Source organism: Myotis daubentonii, chromosome 10 (assembly GCF_963259705.1).
Source record: "Myotis daubentonii chromosome 10, mMyoDau2.1, whole genome shotgun sequence".
NCBI classification, from domain to species: Eukaryota; Metazoa; Chordata; class Mammalia; order Chiroptera; family Vespertilionidae; genus Myotis; species Myotis daubentonii.
In genome coordinates, this window is record NC_081849.1 from 69,915,752 (window position 1) to 69,935,513 (window position 19,762).

Consider the following 19,762-nt stretch of genomic DNA (forward strand, 5'->3'; position numbering starts at 1 on the left):
GACACATCTGGAAATAGAACTCATAATGGATATTTCATAAGGATGCTACATAGACAATGAAAATAAGTGACTGTGCTATTACTTAAAACAGTGTGACATCTAAACCACCAAGCAAACTACTTCTAGAAAGGCACTGATACACACCAACAGCTGTCACTCAGATCTTTTTTGTGTGTAATTCATACATTTGCATAGATAAGTATCTTATTCAAATAGTATTTTAAATAATTATTTTCTCATCATGCACACTCAGGTGAGTGGACAATTTGCTGAGGTACAAAGCAAAGCCTAAATTGTGCAACTCAATAAAGAAATGTCATTTCTTCAGGGTAAGTGCCAAGTGGGACCTACTCAAAGCATTGATTAAAATAACTACATTACTTCCGAAAAATCTCAAATGTTCTTTGCAGTGTTATTTACAAAAGCCAATATTTAGAAGTAGTCTAAGTGCCCATCAGTAGATGAGTAGATAAAAAAGCTGTGGTACATTTACACAATGGATACTACTCAGCCATAGGAGAAGGGGGAGGGGAAGGGGAAGGAGAAGGGGAAGGGGAAGAGAAGAAGAAGGAGGAGAAGGGAGAAGGAGATCTTACCCTTTGCTACAGCATGGATGGACCTGGAGAGCATTATGCTAAGTGAAACAAGCCAGTCAGAGAAAGCCAAGTCCCACATGATTTCACTCATATGTGGAATCTAATGAACAAAATAAACTGACAAACAAAATAGAATCAGACTCATAGAGAACAGACTGACAGCTGCCAGCGCTGACAGCTACTTAGGGATATCTACCGATATCCCTAAGTAGCTTATTATAGACAGGGATTGGGGGCTGGGTGGAAAAGATGAAGAGATTAAGCAAAAAAAAAAAAAAAACTTCATAGACACAGACAACAGTGATTATCAAAGGGAAAGGAAGGGAATAGGTAGAAGAGGGTGAAGGGGGGATAAATGGGAAAGAGACTTGACTTGGGGTGATGAACACACAACACAATATACAGATGATGCTTTATAGAATTGTACAGCCGAAACCTATACAATCTTATTAACCAATGTCACCCCAATGAATTCAATATAAAGGAAAATAAATGAAAATAAAATAACTATATTACTAACCCCCTTCCAAAAGCCCCAAATAAGTACATCTATTTTTGTATACTTTCAGTACGTTCTCGCCAAATATTAGATTACATGGTTCCTGTGAGTTATTTTTTAAAATATTTCATATAATCAGCATCAATGAAACCATAAGCCAGTAAAACAAACAAAAAAACATATGCCATAGTCTTAAAGGTAAAAGTTCGACTGGTTTTGAACTTGTTTTCCTGACACATATGAGTTTTTCCTTGGTGCTAAATATTTACCCAATTCCTCAAACCCTCTATCTTAATTTTATATAAAATTATTATTATACAGAATGTATTTTTTTACTTTTTTACTTTATTTTTTTTGTTGACACTATTATAAATGTCCGCATTTACAACTCCCCTTTGTCCACCTCCACCCAGCCCCTGCCCGCCCCCCCTCCTTCCCTCTGGCAATCACCACACTATTGTATGTGTCTATGTGTCATGCATATATGTTCTTTGGCTAATCCCTTCACCTTCTTTCATCTAGTCTTCCCTTCCCCCTTCCCACCTGACAGCTGTCAGTTTGTTCCATGTATCCATGCCTCTGTTTCTATTTTGCTTATCAGTTTATTTTGTTCATTAGATTCCACATATAATTGAGATCGTATGGTATTTGTCTTTCTCTGACTGGTTTATGTATTTTTTCAATCTACCTATATCCCTGAGTAGCTTATTATAGACTTTCTGTGGCAATAGGTAATGAACTACAGTATTAAGTATTCCTCTGTACTATGGTGAAAATTTTTCAGTTTACCTTGTTCATGACCCCATAATGGTTGGTATAAGCTATTTTAGTCCCCTTTTGGAACTAAAAATCCTCTCGGTTTAGAGCAGTTTGGATTCACAGAACAGTGCTAAACAACTAGTTCTGGTTTCTATATTTTATTAGTAACTAATCTCTAGAAACAAGAAAGAAACAAAGATTAAGCATGAACATTTTTGCCTTTTCTTCCATTTTATGACCATGATGATGTCTGATACTTATCTGATAGCTGTAGTCTAGTATTCAGACTCTGCACAATATGTTTCTATTCTTACCAATGACCCCATGACTTTCTACTTGATTTGTAGTTGGTGAGGATACCTTACTATCGCTCCTCTGTAATATATTGAAAAAGAACAAACCTAACTGGGTAAAATAGTCATTAATTATGTCCTTGTGGAGTATTTAGAGATCATGTAAATTGTGTTTTCATGAAGTAATGGTCTGCCAAGGTGTGTATGTGTGAGAGAGAGACAGAGAAACAGAGTTGATTTACTGGTGTTAAGACAGACTGCTATTTCAGGATGCATAGTTAAGTATTCAGTCCCCTCGATTTGTGCAGTTGTAGTTTTTGCATGGCCAAATCAAAAAGGGATATCCATAAATCCTTGTCCACAAAGCTGTGGTTGAACCATCATTTTCACCTTGATATCTTAAGAAGCCAAATGGAAAGTATACAAGATGGTATTTGTTAAAGGTAGAAAAAATAATACTTACTGTTTAATCTTCTCATAATTCTGAACATGCAAAAGGATCACCAAGAGGAGCCAGTTGATCATTCTACCTCCTTAGAATACTGAGATACCAAAGTAAATCCCATGTCCATTTATTTAGTTACAGGTCAGAAGTAAAAGCAAGACAAGATGTGAAACCGGACATCCGACAGCCTCCATTCACGGACTACAGGCAGCCCCCCCTGGACTACAGGCAGCCCCCAGGGGGGGACTACCAGCAGCCCCCACCCTTGGACTACAGGCAACCTCCGCTGCTGGACTACAGACAGCACTCCCCCGACACCAGGCAGTACCCTCTGTCAGACTACAGGCAGCCCCAGGTACCTCGGCCAATGAGATCATCGCAGGCCCAGGACCAAGACTTCCTGAAGTGCAAACAATGAAATAGAAGGGAGGCAGAGGAAAGAACACCCTTCTGAGATAGACAGCCCAAGTTCTATTCCTAGTTATGATATCATCTGGGTAACACCCACATCCTCAAAGCGCTCTGAATAAATAAATCTTTTTCAGAATAAAGCAGGACAATCAATCAATCCGTGGGTGAGTGGTAACGGGATGAACTAATTCCTGCTAATATTAGCTAGCTAATTCCCAGTATATTGTCTTGTCAAAGTTGGAAAGAAAAAAAAAAGCTCTTATCTGGAATCTCCAATACAGATAATGCAGAAAATTTTACAGATGTCAGCAATGGAGGTATTTTACATCCATAATTATTTATATAGCCCCCTACCTCCCATTTGGTGGTAAAGGGCCAAGCCCCAATGCATAAGGATAAGGCCACGCCTGGCTTCATCAACCAGCCTGCAACCTCTGTCACAAGCACCCCGTCCCTGTCTACACAACACTGGTTCTTATAATTATTTGTTCATGTTAGATGTGCCTTATGGCAACTTCCATTGCCCCTCTGAGCTTCAGTTCCCTAAAAGGAGGGTCTTCCTTGCAGGCTATGGTGAGGATTCTACTTTAATGAAAAGCACTTAGACCAGAGCTTGGTAGCTAATAAATATTCAACTAGATAGCAAGATACAGATTAAATATAATTTCAATTAGTTGTGTTTTATTTAGGATTAAAGATCACCTTTATCTCCCCCAAATTTTAAGAACATTGAAGGTCAGGAAATCTTGGACATACTGCATTTTATGTAAAAGACAAATTGATTGTCTGCACTCCAACTTGATATTCAGTAGTTTGTGCACAGAGTTGTAGTAAGACCCCCATTAAAATTTATTTTTCTAATTAGCAAACCTCTAACTTACACACATACACGTATGCACATACACAGGACTGGTGCATTTATTTATACAGCTCCACAGCACTGAATGAGAGCACTCAAAGAAAGAGTATTGCCCGGGCCTATATGCAGTAATTACATGTGAACCAAGTAAGCTAATGAACATCAATGTAAACAAGCTACACAATGACCAAGGAAATTGTGTTCTGATCTGCTCAAACCTTTGGAACTTTGTCTTGCATTTTGCTGGACTGTGAAGTCAGATTGCATCTCACAACACCAACTCATTTGGAACACATTATAGGAGAGAGAAAAAACAGAGAGACTGAATACAGAAGCTTCTTTGATATTAAACGATTGTTTATTCCATTTTTCTCCTGGCCCCAAAGGATTTTGATTATTTCACCGTGGACATGGAGAAAGGAGCCAAAGGATTTGGGTTCAGCATTCGTGGAGGAAGGGAATACAAAATGGATTTGTACGTGTTGAGATTGGCAGAAGATGGGCCAGCAATAAGGAATGGAAGGATGAGGGTAAGAACAGTCCTTTTTATAAAATTGCTTAATTCTGAAAGAAACCTGGGGTAGTATTAGAAGAGTGCTGAAGCATGCTATTAAGCAAACAGATGATGTAGGTTTTACTTTCTTTCATTTCATGACCCAATTTTCTAAAGTTTGACCAAAAGTTATGTAAGAATTTGATCACTCATTTTCCTGCTTATAGTCTTCTAATTGACAAATAGTGTTTTACATATATAGTTTTCCTAAAGAGTAAACTAAAGAAAATGGGCAAAATAATCTAAGAAGTGAAAACAGGACTCCCTATTTTTCCATGGTTCGATGATTCAACTCCCATTTGAGAGCAAATCTTTTGAAATGTATTTTTAGCTTTATGCTTTTTTCTCCACATTTATTAATCAAATGGTTCTGTATTTCTTTGGAAATATTTCTGGTGTGTTGACTGGTCTTTCAGCTTTGATGTCGGGCAGACAGACGCATTTGGAGAAAGGTGGACTAAGCTTCTTGGATACATGTTGTCCATAAATATGATAGCAGTGAGAATTTTCCAATTACAGTGTAAGGCTAGAGTGTATTTTTTCATGTAGAAGTTACTTTGAGGCTTCTGATTGATGGGTAACTGATTTTCATCTAAAGGTACAAAACAAAGCTTGATAACAATATAGAATGTTAGACTCTCTCCCTTTCTCTCTGTAAAATGGTGATTAGTAAGCACATAATAAAGACTAGTTATTATTATAAATAATATCTCAAATTCATTCTTGCCCACCCTCCTTGCTCTTATAGTTACTACAGAAAAGCTGTGGTTCTTGGTTGGGTTCTTCCGCTGAGCCTCACAAACCAATTGCTCCTGGACAACTGAATAAATCTGTTATTCCTACCACCAACTCTACCATTTCTGGGATTCTCATTCCCACAGTGCAAAAGTAGAAAGTATGTAAATTGTGTCTATTTTTCTCTCTCTCCCTTCATAATGCTTTGACGGCTGGGAAATATCCAAGTTGGAATCTGAACCCAAGCAAAGCTGACTTGAGAGACACCTCCACCCCCGCCCCATCCAACACCAGCGTCCTGTACACGTGGTTTTAGAATAGGCCTCCGCATGGTTTCTTGGCTCTCAGCTTCCCTGTAAACGGAAGGGTACTTTCTAAACACGCTGAAAAGCCAACTCCTAAGTGGGTAAATAAAACAAGATTAACCTTTGCAGTGCAGATGAAAAGAGCAGCAGGAAGGCCATGAGTGAACCAGACCCTGCAAGAGAGAATAGCCCCACCCCGACTCCCGGTGGACTTCAGACATGGCCTGTGTGGATTTCAGTAGCCAAATTTTTTTTAACAAGTGGTGTAAATGACTGGCTGTTCAATATATATAATACTTCCAAGGCATAGGAGCCTAAATATAGAAGTACTCTATGTAAAAAAAAAAAAAAATACTTTTACAAAATATAAACCAGAGTAATGGTTCTCATTGTGGTCCCTGGTATCAGCATCACCTGGGAATGTGCTACAAATGCAAATTCTCAAGCCACACCATAGACCTGCGAAATCAGAAACTCTACAAGTGGGGTCATCCGGCTGTGTTTGTGTGATTCACCGCCAGGTGACTGGTACAAGTTAAGTCTGAGAACTGCTGAGTTAGAGGGAAGCTGTCATCCACAGTGTGATGCAGGTGGGATGTGTGGCTTGGGCTTTGTTAACCCCCCTAGATCTTGTCTAAGGAGATTCTTACCTTGTTCCAATGGTGTGCTAGAGGTCCTCAAAGCCACGTAAACACTGATTTAGAATTCATGGGCAGGTATTCAGTTGTATGAAAGATGCTTTATCTGGCCGATAGTAAAAATGAGCCCTCTACCTGGATTTCCAAAAAAAATGGTATTTTAACTTCTTGTCAAAGATTAGAAAACTAAGCAACATTTCATCATTTTCCATGTCATTTTTATAAAGCCACCTATTCTTTCTGTGTATAAGCATATAAAAGGACTTATTATGCCCAGTTTTAGATAATATAGGTTGGTTTATTTTGGATTACAAAATACATATATTTCTAGCATTAAGTTATCAAAAAAAAGAGCTCCTTGGGAGTCACAGAGCTTCCATGGATGAGCTTTTACTGCTTGATTTTATCTCCAATCTTTAAAATAAGGCTGAGGCTCGGGCTGGTGTGGCTCAGTTGGTTGGGCGTCGTCCCATGGCATCAAAACGTTGCTGGTTCAATTCCTGGTCAGAGCACTTGCCTGGGTTGAGGCCTCAATCCTCAGTGTGTGTGCGGAGGAGAAGTATAGGAGGCAGCAGATCAATGTTCTGTTCTCACGTCGATGTTTCTCTCCCTCTCCCTTCCTCTCTCTCTAAAAACCAATAAAAAATAAAATAAGGCTGAGAGCTTAGCAGAAATGGGTGAAAGAGTTCTTTTTCTGCTTTTTATGGATTACATTTGATATTCAAGTGTTTGAAGGTTTTCTCACTCATGAATTCTTATGGCACCAGTGGAGAATTTGTCTAGGGTGACAAAATCCCTGTCAGGGAAAAGGGTTACTTCATTATATAAGTTGAAAGGTACTCATATTATCCACTGTCTGAATTATAAAAATATTTTGTTATCTGTATAAAGATCAATAAGTGTTCTTGATAATAGCACATAATTAATTCAGATCTTATTTTCATGTTTATTATCAGATTTAATGATTTAAAGCTAATCTTTTCCACCTTCATTAGTACTTATCTATAATTGGCAATAACTTTAAATTCACAGATGTATTTAAATTACTTCAACAAGGACCTGGACAACCAGTATTGGCGTGAATCAATGGTTTGATTATTTTAAACTAATACATAAACTGGATAACATATGTTACCAATTTGGAAATTTCACGCTGAAATTAATTAGGGGCCCATTTTTCATCTTTTCTTTTTCCATCTTATTTTAAAGTTCCCACTTAATACCATTAGGGCCCAGATAAATATAGATCTTAAATTTCTGCACATATGATGCTTATAAGGCAGCTTATACAGCAATGGCTACTATGACTTGGTTCATAAAGTTCCAAAACTCCTGAGAAAAGTAGGTGATCTAGATGTTCGCAGGCAACCTTTAAAAATAAGTTCAAGAAGAGACGCTAGCACCAGGTTCTTCCCAGCCTCTAAAATATGCAGGCACCGTTCTTCTATGCCTACACTAAACACAAACACATGCTTCATGATCCAATGTATTTGGAAAACACTTTATTTTTCCCTTTTTCATAATCAGAAACAGGTAATGATCTGGTAATAGCAGTATATCTTAGATTAAACCCAGCACAGTAGAATTGCTCAAATCAAAATGACTATGCAAATACTGGATGATTCTGGAAAATCATTTTCGGTAACAATGAATCACTGTGCCCTTGGTTTTGGGGTGTAAGTCATACTACTTTTGAAAACTTAGTTAATGTACCAGATGTAAGTCTCTGAAACTAAGACTGCCTGGGTCTTTTATATCCGTCTTGGTTGTAGGACAGTGGTGGTATGTGCCTGTTCAGTAGTATAAGACTTTGCTAAGAATACAAAGAAAACCAGTACAGTTGCAAGCAGTGGGGAGGAGGGGAGAGCACAGAGGAGGTGACTAGAGTGGGTGTAAAAGCAGCCTTCTCACACTGGGGATTCTAAGAAACATTGGCACAGATGTGCATTTTTAAAGCATGCCCTTAGACATCCGAGTGATATCCCAGGCATCCAAGAGAATATTCATGAATCTTGTGATAGACAGCTAGATATATCCCAAGAGTGAGTTCCAGGTAAATGACTTGGCTAGTCTTTCTGGGCAGCTGAGGCAATGAAAATTACCTTAGCAAAGATCTGTGGCAAATTAGACTGTTGGACTTTCAAATCAATTAATAAATACTGACACAGAACATAGTTGATTTTTTCTTCCTTGAAAAGCACTGTATGTTTAGTCATTTTTTTTTTTTTGTCAAATAAATTCTTTCTTTCTACCTGATGAAACAAGAGTCAGATTAGGCAAGTATCCTGATAAGGTACAATGGATTTCTTCAAAATATGAGAACCTGCCAATAGCAAACCAGGATCAGATAGTTGTGGGGAATTTACAAACCAAAGTTCAGATACATAAGTGAGGATAAGAAACTTTTTCAGAAGCTCAATTAGATGCTTATTTAAAAGAGAGGTTCCGGGATCCCTGTATTAGAAACATATAAGAGTAACTAAATAAATGGATTTAAAGAGTCACTAAAAATATGACTCTTTTGGGGCCCTTCTAAACCCTCAGCCTCACTCAGAACCTTCAAAATAAGCAAATCTAGTACATTTGCTGTATTAAAATTTAAATCATCAATCCACTTTGTTGAAAATAGAAAGAATGATATATACCTGATAGCACTGATGGTAGGACTTGAGAAATATACCATGAGATTGAATGGATATTTTTTATTACGACAAAAGAGTGAGGTATTCGGTTGTGAGAAGGGACATAGATATTAAGATATGTCATGGAATACAATTTAAGTTGAATAGTACAGTGAGAATAAACACCAAGAAAAACCATGTGAGCATAATTACATGAAATAGTCACTTTATCAAAAAAAAAGTAGAGAATAACATGTTTTTACTTTAATTACTAGATAGTTTTTCAATATCAACATTAAAAGTTGAACGACAAAACAAAATCCAATCTGTAAATGCAGAAAATAACGGGAATGGGGGCAGTCATCATGTCTGATTGCTTTCCTCCAGTCTTTCAAGCAGGCTAGTGTAAGAGAAACACAAATGACATTCAGATTTAATGAAACAATATAAGAAATTATTATAAAATATTAGTGGATATATTTTTTAAGATTGCTTTGGAATTTGTAAAATAGTCCTAATAAAGTCAAGAGGGATGAAATTTTCATAACTGATGAATAAATCTCTGGTACAATGCTCGTAGGGACACAATCTAATTAAAAACTGAAGATAAATAGGAAACACAGGGAAGAATAATGAACGTGCAAAATCATTTACTGGGGAAGCTCAGTGAAGCAGAGAATCTAGGAAATCAAGAGGCATTGGAGGGAAGGAGTAGTAGTTCTAAGTGTTAAAATAAAAATCTCAGAATCAAGGTAAAAGAATCTGAAAGGAGATCGAGTTTTCTCTTGAAAAAGGTAAACTATTAACCCTGTTTCATAAAAGTATAATACAGTAATCCCCCTTATCTGCAGTTTTGTTTTCCATAGTTTCAGTCACTCACAGTCAACATGGACTGAAAATATTAAATGGAAAATTCCAGAAAAATAAATTCGTAAGTTTTAAATTGCAGGCCATTCTAAGTAGCGTGAGGAAATCTCTCGATGTCCCACTTTGTCCTTCCTGGGACAAGAATCATCCCTTTGTCCAGCATATCCACGCTGTACATGCTCCCACCCATTAGTCCCTTAGTGCCGTCTTGATTAGCAGATCAACAGTGGAGGTATCATAGTGCTTCAAGGAAGCTTATTTTAATTAATAATGGCCCCCAAATGCAAAAGTTGTGATGCTGACAACTCAGATATGCCAAAAAGAAACTGTAAATGCTTCCTTTAAGTAAAAAAGTATGTATATATGGGTCGGGGGGGGGGGGGACATAGTTTATAGGATTTGGTACTACCACAGTGGCATGAATGCACTCAGGATCTTGGAACGTATCCCCATGGATAATGGGAGACCACTGAATATTCCTCATTTCCATAAAACATATTTATATTATAAAAAAGAACATTTTAACTTCATCATCTTAACAACTGTATAACAAATGTATATGCCTACTTAGCATTATATGCTTATTTATGAAATGGTTTACTTTTTTCCGGAAACTTATGATGCAAAAGTCTGCCTGCAGTGGGCCTTGGGTAACCTAAAACATTTTGTTAGACTGAACAATGTGCAAAAAAGGTACTGCTTACCCACCTTTAAAAAAAAATTCCCTGATAGCAGCTTCTTTTGTATTTGTCACCTCTCCTTCTGTAGTAACATGACTAACCTGTGGTTACAAAATGAAAGTATTTTTATTTTACATTTTGTCTTTATCAAACATAAGACCATTTAGAAGAATATTTTTAATATATGTAACGGGTATAAATTAACCGTGGTTCCAGCACCCATGAACGGTAGCTTGATTTAAAAAACCTTACCTATCTCCCATGATTCCATTCTCCTCCTACTCTCCAGCCCCGGGGGTGACCATCACCCTAAGTAAATACTTGCCATTCTTTCCAGTTTCACCACATATGTGTATACCTCTCACCTACATCATCTAGCCTTGCACACTTTGTGAACTTTATGGAAATGAATCATACTGTACATGTTCTTCTCTGGGGTTTTTCTTTTTATACTTTCTGTTCATAAGACTCATTCAAGTTGATACATAAAGCTGTAGCTTATGGCCACTGCTATAAACTACTCCATTGCATGAATATGCTACATTCTGTAATAGTTAACTATGGATATTTAAGATTTTCCCTGTCAATGGATATTTGGGCTATTTCCAGCTTTTTATAACTAACAATCCTTGTACATTTCCTGCCGCTCGTGGGCAAGAATTTCTCTAGATCAGACTATATACCTAGGTGGTCACATATTTAACATAATTAAATAACACAAATATCTTTCCCTACATGGTGATACAATTTATATTTATACCAGCAATGTAAAAACATTTCCCTCATCATCTGTAAAGATGAGATTCTTTATGATGCCCTTTGATGAAAATATCTTAATTTTTGTGTAATTGACTTAATCAACTTTTTTCTTTACAGTTTCTCCTTTCTGTATCAGCTTTAAAAAATAATTCACTCATATTCTTAAATATATCCTACATCTTCTTCTAAAAGTTATACAGTTTTTCTTTTCATATCTAAGTCTTTGGTCACCTATAATTATTTTCTCTGTATAATCTAAGGTAGAAATCCAATTTCAGTTTTTCCATGTGGATAAACACTTATCACAGCACCATTTCTCCTCTATCTGCAATGACAGCTCTATAATCAACAAAAATTCTGTAACTGCAATGGTCTTTTTATAGATTATCTATACTGTCCTGATGGTCTAATTGTCTGTACCTACATCAATGTTCTGTTTTATCTGTATAATAATATATTTATAATAATATAGAAAATATATAATATATCTTTATAATAATATATAAACTTGATATAATCCATTATTTAGTTTTTCCATAAACTAATCAAACTTTTATAGTTTTTTCCATAACATAGCTACAAATATTTTGCAAGATTGATTCTAGACCTTTTGTATATTTTATTTTTGCTCTTGTATATAATATTTTAATGCAACATTGAAATATACTATTTGTTACCAGTAAAAAGAAAGTTGATTTTTTTACATACTGATCAATCATCCTATATAATAAAAGCCTAATATGCAAATTGTCCCCTCGACTGGGAGTTTGACCAGGAATTCGACCAGGGGGTGTGGCCGGCCAACCTCCCATGGCCCCTCCCCCTGGCTGGCCCCAGCTGCTGGCAGTGGCAGCCTGCCAGAAGAAGGGAAGCCCCAGCCACCAGCCAGCAGCCACTAGGCACCCTACCTGTGCACGAGTTTCGTGCACTGGGCCTCTAGTATCATATATAATTACTAAACTCGCTGATTAATTCAAATAATTTATCTGTAGCTACCTCTGACTTTTATACATAGATAATCACATTTTCTGCAAATAATTAAAGTTCCGTGTCTTCTGTGTTCTTTTGTTTATTTTTCCTTATTTTACTGCACTTACTCAGCTCCCAGTATGATGCTGAATAAAGGTAGTCAAAGCAAGCACTCTTGTTTTATTTCTAATGTTAAAGGGAATGCTTTTAACATTTCACCATTAAACATAATGTTTAATGAGTTTATATAACTTTTATCAGATTAAGAGTATTCCCTTCTATTATTAGTTTGATAGAAAGTTTGTATGAATACATGTTGAATTGCATGTACTATTTCTACCTCCATAGAAAGTATCACATGATCTTTTTTCTAATATGCTAATTAATGACATCGTATTAATGAGTTTGTATGTTAAATTACTCTTGATTTTCCTACATAAGCCCTCTTTATTTATGACATATTTTTTATATATTGTTCAATTCAGTTTTCTGCTATTTCCTTTAGGGTATTTGTATTTATGTTCTTGAGTAAGATTGGCTAATAATTTTCTTTTCCTTGAATGATTAACATTATGCTAGCTTTACAAAGTGAAAAAAAAATAATCCTTTCTGTTGTTGTCATTGCTGCTGTTGTCTGGAAGTTTATAGATCATCTATACTGTAAGTTAGGATTGTCCTTGAATGTTTGGTAGAACACACCTCTGAATCCATCCAGACCTAGTATGTTTTCTTCGTGTGAAAATGTTAAGCCACTCACTACTTTTCTATAATAATTAGGGTATGCCTCAAGTTTTCTATTTCTTCTTGAGTTGGTTCTGATGAATTTCTTTTTTTTCTAATAATTTATCTAGTTCATCTTAGTTTTTCAAAGTTTTTATGTTATCTTCTTACATTTTTAATGTTTGAAACATTTGTAGATATGTCTAATTACTCATTTATTTGACCCTAGTTTGTGTATTCTTTCTGGTTTTCTTTATTAATCATGCTAGAGATCTATTTTGAATTTTTTTCAAGAGCCAGCTTACATATGTATTCTCTCATTAATTTATGTTTTTTTATACTTAATAGTTCTCTCTCTACATTTTCTTTGGGTTTACTCTCTTCTTATTTTTCTTGCTCCTTAGGTTGGATGCTTAGATCAGTAGTTCACAGGTTTTCTTAATTTATAGTAATAATGTGTGAATCTAAGGCTATAGTTTTGATATGTAGAATGTTAGTTACTTTAAGTTCTAAATATATTCAAATTTCCACTATGATGTTTTTCTTTGACTCGTGGGTTATTAAGAAGATGGTTCTGTTTGGCATTTTTTAATGTATTGGAATTTCCAGGTTAGTTGTGTGTACTTGATCTCTAGTATAATTTCATTGTCATCAGAGAATATATTCTATATGATTTCAGTCTTTAAAATTTGTGGGTTCTTGCTTTTTTTGGCCTTATATTTGTTTCATTTGTTAAATATGATCCATGTGTGCTTGTAAAGAATGTGCATTTCATAATTGTTGAGTGCCGTATTTGATATAGACATGTCCATTGGATAAAGCTTGATTATTGTATTATTCAAATATTTCATATGTTTACAAATTTTGATCTATTACATATTGAACTAGGTGCTTGAAAACATTTTTTTGGTAATGATTTTGTTAAGTGTTTTGATCTGTCAGTGTTTACTTTTGTATGTTTTAAAGCCATGTTATTTGGTACTCAGATATTTGTTACATTTTCCAGGTGAATTGAATCTTTTGTCATCATGCAGTAACTTACCATATCTCTGTCAATGCATTTTAATTTCAAGACAAAATGTGTTGTAAATAGTACACTAGGTTTCTTTGTCTCATATGTCTCTTTTATCTTTTGCTTTCAAACTTTCTGTATCCTTATTTTTGTGTTTCTCTGGTCTTTATAGCTGGATTTCTATTTTTAACAATATATCTTCATTGGATCATTTATGCCAACATACATTAATTTTGATTACTAATATTTTATTTAATTATATCATTTTATTCTGTCTCTTCTCTGTTAGTCTGGATTTTTCTGTGTCACTCTTTTTATTCTCTTTATTTGTTTTGAATAGTCTTTGGGGTTCAGTTTATGTAGATATCTCCTTTGTAGCCCCCAAGTTACCTTCTCTATCCTTAATGCCCAGATATCAAGCTGGAAAGAAGTTTCCCAAGAACCGGCGGGTACTTTCTGGGTACCAGGTCCCTTTGACACGTGTGTGCCCCCAGGACCCCCACATTAGCTTTGTTTTGCGCATCAGAAGATTCGTTATTTTCTTGCCTGCTCAGCATGGTAAGGTCATCCCCTATATTATCAGAAACAGGGGTTTGTCACATTTATCTTCAGTGAGCAAATTACGGTTGCCAAAACTGCTTTCGCTCTTAGAACTGGAAATTAGTCTCCCTCTCACTGTCTCCATGTGGCAGCCCCAGAGGGTGTCTGTCCTACACGTGCCCACTGCAGTATTCTGTAGCACACCTCCTCTCCTTCCTCTCCAACTCCAGTCCCTTTTGTGTGGGTCAGGGGCCCACAAAGCCATGGGTGAGTCCTTGCTGCTGCTACAGCCCTGCCTGAGGACAGCCAAGGCACTGACCCTGGGTGGTCCCAAGGCTTCCAGCCCTCGTGGTGCCCACACTACTGGGTTCTGGGCAGAGAGAAGCATGGTCTCCTCCTCACCCTCTACCACACCTTGCCACCTCAACACTGTAGCAGCGCTGCTTGGGCCCACCGTCTCACAAAGGTGAGGATGGTCACAAACTCACACGCCTGCAGGGCTGGGCAGGGAGCATAAATGAGTGAAGAATGGAGCAGCCACTACTAACCTAGGCCAACTGCTGATCAGGGGGATGCTGGCTTCCTCCTTCTGCATTTCTGAATTTTCTTGTTGTTGTTTTAAAGAAAAGGCATAAATCTGTGTTTTTAAGAATTAAATTGGAAAAAAATTTAATTTATAAAAGCTGTGCAGGCAAAAAAAAAAGTCTATTGGCAATGTGAGGTTTCCAACTGCCCTACTTTTGTTATCTGCTATAAACAGGTACTGGAGCAAGGGGAGGTGGAATGACTGTGGTCAGGGAGGGGGGAAGCAGTTGCCACCCCAGCAGGGTCAGGTCCCACTGCAGCCAATCCAAAGTGCTCTCTTATGCCCTGATATGCTTTTAGAGAGATTAATGTAGAAACGTTCGATATGCCTCAGAAATGTGCATGCTGAGAAAATTCTGTGTAAACTTTTGATCTTGTGCCTCATTTCTGTACTTGACATTTTGAAGATGGTTTTTACTCCGAGGAAACTTATTTTGGGGGCCCAAATTGTTTCCTGATTGTTATTTCCTGCCAGGTCTAAGAGGCGCCTGCTGTGGGAGGGGACATGTTTGGTAGTGTGCAGAGTCCTGGGGACCGCTCAGAAGAACCCCGTTTTACCTTCCACTGGACTGGGTTTGCTTCTGAGACATAAGTGTGTAGACCTGCTTAGCTACTTGAATGTGGGGAAGAGCTCTCTTCATATCTTGCTTTTATCCTGACTTTAAACTTGAATGGCATGACATTATGTCTTAAATTAATTTGCCCTTGAATCCAGAGAAGCCAAGCAGTGAGGCTGTCTCCCTTAGCAACAAGAGACTGTCACACACAGAATTTCTCAGCAGGAAACAGCTGGGTAAAAATAGTGAAAGACGCCCATCCGTGGATCTACCTCAATCTGAAGACTCTGGTCGTTGACACACATTGAAGAACCACTTCACTTCATGTGTTTTCCATAGGCTAATCTAAGATACTTTCGTTGTCTCTTAAACTCAGTTTCTTCCTTAACCTAAAGACTCTGTCTTAGTGACTTCCTAGTCCACTCCCTATCTCAGTCCCTTTCCTTTTCCATAATTTCTTCTTCTATTGTAAGGCACTATGGGGCAGAAATAAGAGTAGGAGCCTCTCAGACCTGATATGCACATTCTGGCCCAAGGACTCACTGGCTATCTAGCTCTGACCTTGAACAAGATACCTGTCAGAGGCTTACAGATGGCTGCTCTATAGCTCTGTAACCAAACACCAGGCCTCCTCTGGGCAGCTTCAGGACTGTGCACATTGGGTGGGGAGGGAGCGAGTGTCCTTCTGGCCAGCTGAATGAACCCTAGCAATTCATAGAATGACAGCATGTCATCATATTCTGCAAGTTATTTAACAGAGAGTCAATCTTACTCATCTGTAAAATGGGAATTATATCTTCCAGAAAGGGCAAAGTGCCTAGTTCAATATTCCTACGTTTTCTTCTCTATTCTTACCCACCCCTCTTCACCCCAAGACCTATACTTCTCCATACTCTGAGCTCACATATGCAGAATGCATGTTTCAAATACTAATCAACTTGTATTTGCCTCCCTCCACCCACCTACCCATCCAGTCTATTACATAAGATGGTTCTTTTTCAAAACACCAATCTGTTCTGTCTGCCCATTGCTTAAAGCCCTCCCATGCACCCTATTTCTTTCAGGGTAAAGATGAGATCCGTCACTAGACTGTTGATGCCCTGTGTGTTCTGGCCTCCCTCCCCCACTCATCTCACCTGAGGCTCCCCTTGCTTCCCATCATCACACCAACCCATGTGCAGTCTCTGATAGTTCACCGTGCTTCCTCCTGCTCATGGGGCTTTTACAAAGGTTGCTCCCTCCTTCTGAAATGCTCTTCCCTCTCCCCTTCACCTGGTTAACTCCTCCTTGTCCAGCTCCAGCACCTCCTCCCAGAGAATCCAGTCAGGTCACCCTCACCTGTCACTGGCTCACATCTTCACAGCATTTTTTCATGGCGCTAACTATACAGTTTTGTGTGTGTGGTTATGTTATGAGGTCTGTCTCTCAGGGTATGAACTCCATGAGATCAGGAAAGATGTTGCTCTGTGCTCCCCACTGTACCCCAGTGCCCAGCACTGTGCCTGGCACATGGTGAGCACGCAGTAAGTAGGTACTGCCGAATGGATATGTGAACAGAAACCGCTGAGGAGCAGAGCGTTGCAGGCGTGTTTGCCAGCTCTGCAGGTCACCTGCCATGCTCAGCAAGTCCATGGCCACAAAGGCGCCTGATGAACCAGGACATGGGATTCATAAATAACTGAGTATATGAATACAGGAGGCAGATTCAGTCTAACTTACAGGAAGCTTTTTATGCCCAGTGCCTCCCTGACATGCACTGTCCTCTTTGGGGCTCATTTAACTATTACAAATGTTGTAGTAGCAGTGAGGGAGTGTACGTAAAACCTTATGTGCCTCTCACTTTTTTTAAACGATGTGGCATTTCAAGTCTTGTTTGCCTCATGCATAAACTCCCTCTCATCATGTATGAATGACAAGGTAAGAATGGAAATAAAGGAAGATAAGGTCAAGCAGGAAATAATGAAGGACTTCAAAAGCATGAGGTATGCAAAGCAGGACAGAATAAAGGGTTACACGACAGGAACGCTGGAGCCTATTGGGAAAGGTACACAGGGAGGCAGTGCAATTAGTCGAATGACGGGAAAACCAGGCTTTGGCAGAATATCAGAATGCTGCAGAACGGAGCCCAGTCAGGTCAAGGCAGATAAATGAGCTAAAAAGTTTGATAAAATCCAAAGCCTGAGAGAAGAAAAGATAGCAAGCACTTAAGAATCAAGTAGTCCACCTGGAGAAACACAGCAGGTGTCTGAGCTTGGCTAGATGACTCCAGGGCCCCTGCACTGCGAACATCATTGTTACATCACCTCCGGGTGCCGGCACTCAGCAAACACAGAAAGCTCATCTGTGCATAAAGTTAGCGCCTTTGCCTGTCATCACAGCCCGTGTCGCTGAGCGACCGGTTGTCTCTCAGCCTTCACTCTGAATCACCCTTCAGATCGTCTGCAAATGTGAGGTTTTTCCTTTATAGTGTGAGTTCTGCTCCAGCCCTTTTATGGAGGGAAAGAAAACCCTCTCACCAAGATCAAATCAAGCCCACTACCTTTTTGTTTTCAGTGTCTGACCTGAACACTGTTAAATGAGCTACACGCATTCCTTTCAGGGCTGAGGGAGAGCGTTGTCTTGATTAGAGAAGGGAGCCATAGGGAGCAGAGCCGGCTGGCATGAGACTCCATTGGCAGTTATGCGGGCTCATTATGCCATGTGGGGAGGGCTCCGTCCTCTCCTCTGTGCCTCCTGTTGGCTTCCCAACTTTGAACCATTTCCAAAGCAGCTTCCCTGAGGGCTAGTTAAAGGTTTGGTAAGGAATCAAAGGGTCAGTATGGCATCTTGGTGGTAAAAGACAGAGTAGACATGGAATAAATTAGAAGTGAGGAGAATCTTTGCATTTTAATTATTCATGGTTTTTATTGTTTGTTTGTTTGTTTTGGGGGGAGGGGTATGTTTGGGGAGGGGGTAGTTGCCTAAGGAAGAGAATGGGAAAGTTACAAACCACTGCTGTGATGTGAAAAACAGTCTACTGGCCTCTTCAATGAGGGGAAGATTTGTGAACATAGTTTCCTCTCTTATACTAAAAGCCATCATTTCTCAGTCTTTATCTGAGAATAAATCAGAATCTCTATGAAGTGTAGGAAATGTCTTTCCATTGTTTATGAAAAGCCATTCCATGTCTCCCCGCACCTGAAGCCCTCCGGTGGGTGGGCAAAGTCGCTCGGTTGGCCCAGTCTCCCACTCCATGTCTATTTTAATCAGAAAAATGGACGGTGTGGAATACACCTTGATCCTGGTTCACACAGGATTGGGTTTGCAGGGCAGAGCGATTCAGAAGATATCGAGAGCCACGTGCTCTGTTCTTCAGCCGTGATTGCAGGCATTTCACAGCCCTCCTCTGAGGTGCCCCAGTCAGTGTGTTGCCTCTTGGGCGTATACCATCCTCAAACCGTGACCCCTGCTTTCCCCGCGGCTTCCTGACACCTGCCCGTGGGACTGTGCCGCCGCCTCCTCCAGGTGAAAAAGTCATTACTGTGTCTGACTCCTGTCTGGTTCCACTTGACGAGATACCTGTTTTGTAATAAGTACTTCTCTACACGAAGCCATCGCCTCTTCTTGATCCTGTGTGAAGCACGGTGACCAAGGCAATCTTGTCTCATTATTTGGTCAGTTGGGGAGGTGTGTATTGGCATGTCTCCTAAATGCTTAACCTGAATTTCCAGCTGCCTCTTGGACGTGCAAGGCACTCATTTTCCATTTCAAACCAGCCACCAGCTCTTGACATGATGCCATCTCAGTGTCCCAGGTCTTTGTGTAATTATCTGCCAAGAGGGTGACTATACCAGTGGTCCTTAGGCCACGGTCAGCAATATTCGCCTCTTGCAGGAAGAAAAGGAGACATCTCAATCTATTAGCATTACTGTGCTTGTGTATGAGCCCTTAAGAGAAGAATACTAAGCCTCAACCCAAGCATGCACCCTGGCCGGAAATCAGACCACCACCTCCTGGCTCATAGGTTGATGCTTAATTATTGAGCCACGCCGGCGGGGCTCCAGTTCTCTTACTATTAGAAATATCGCTGTTAGGGACATCCTTATAAAGGTCTCCTGGTACACATGTGCAAGGTTTTCTCTCGGGAAAAATTTCTGAACCGATTCCTAAGAGTAGATTTGTTGGGTCCTGGGTTTGAGCAACATCAAATTAACTAAATAATGCCAGAAATTTTTCTAAAGTGTTTGTAACAATATGTAAACTCCTAGATGCAGTATATGAGTCCCTGCTGCTTTATATCCTTGTCAACATTTGATATAAAATTGATATTAAATTTCTGTTAGTATAGTGGATATGAAATGCTATATCATTATGGCTTTA

General features: G+C 38.8%; 1 protein-coding gene across 9 annotated transcripts in view; it reads left to right on the plus strand.

Annotated features, from left to right (window-relative positions):
- The window catches only part of MAGI2 (membrane associated guanylate kinase, WW and PDZ domain containing 2), a 1,174,807-nt gene that overhangs the window by 1,070,888 nt on the left and 84,157 nt on the right, over positions 1–19,762 (plus strand). For all 9 annotated transcript variants that reach the window (XM_059712711.1, XM_059712714.1, XM_059712712.1 and 6 more), the window contains 2 exons: positions 2,728–2,947; positions 4,249–4,392. In XM_059712711.1, the coding sequence (XP_059568694.1) occupies positions 2,728–2,947; positions 4,249–4,392 (364 nt within the window). The remainder of the gene's footprint in view (positions 1–2,727; positions 2,948–4,248; positions 4,393–19,762) is intronic.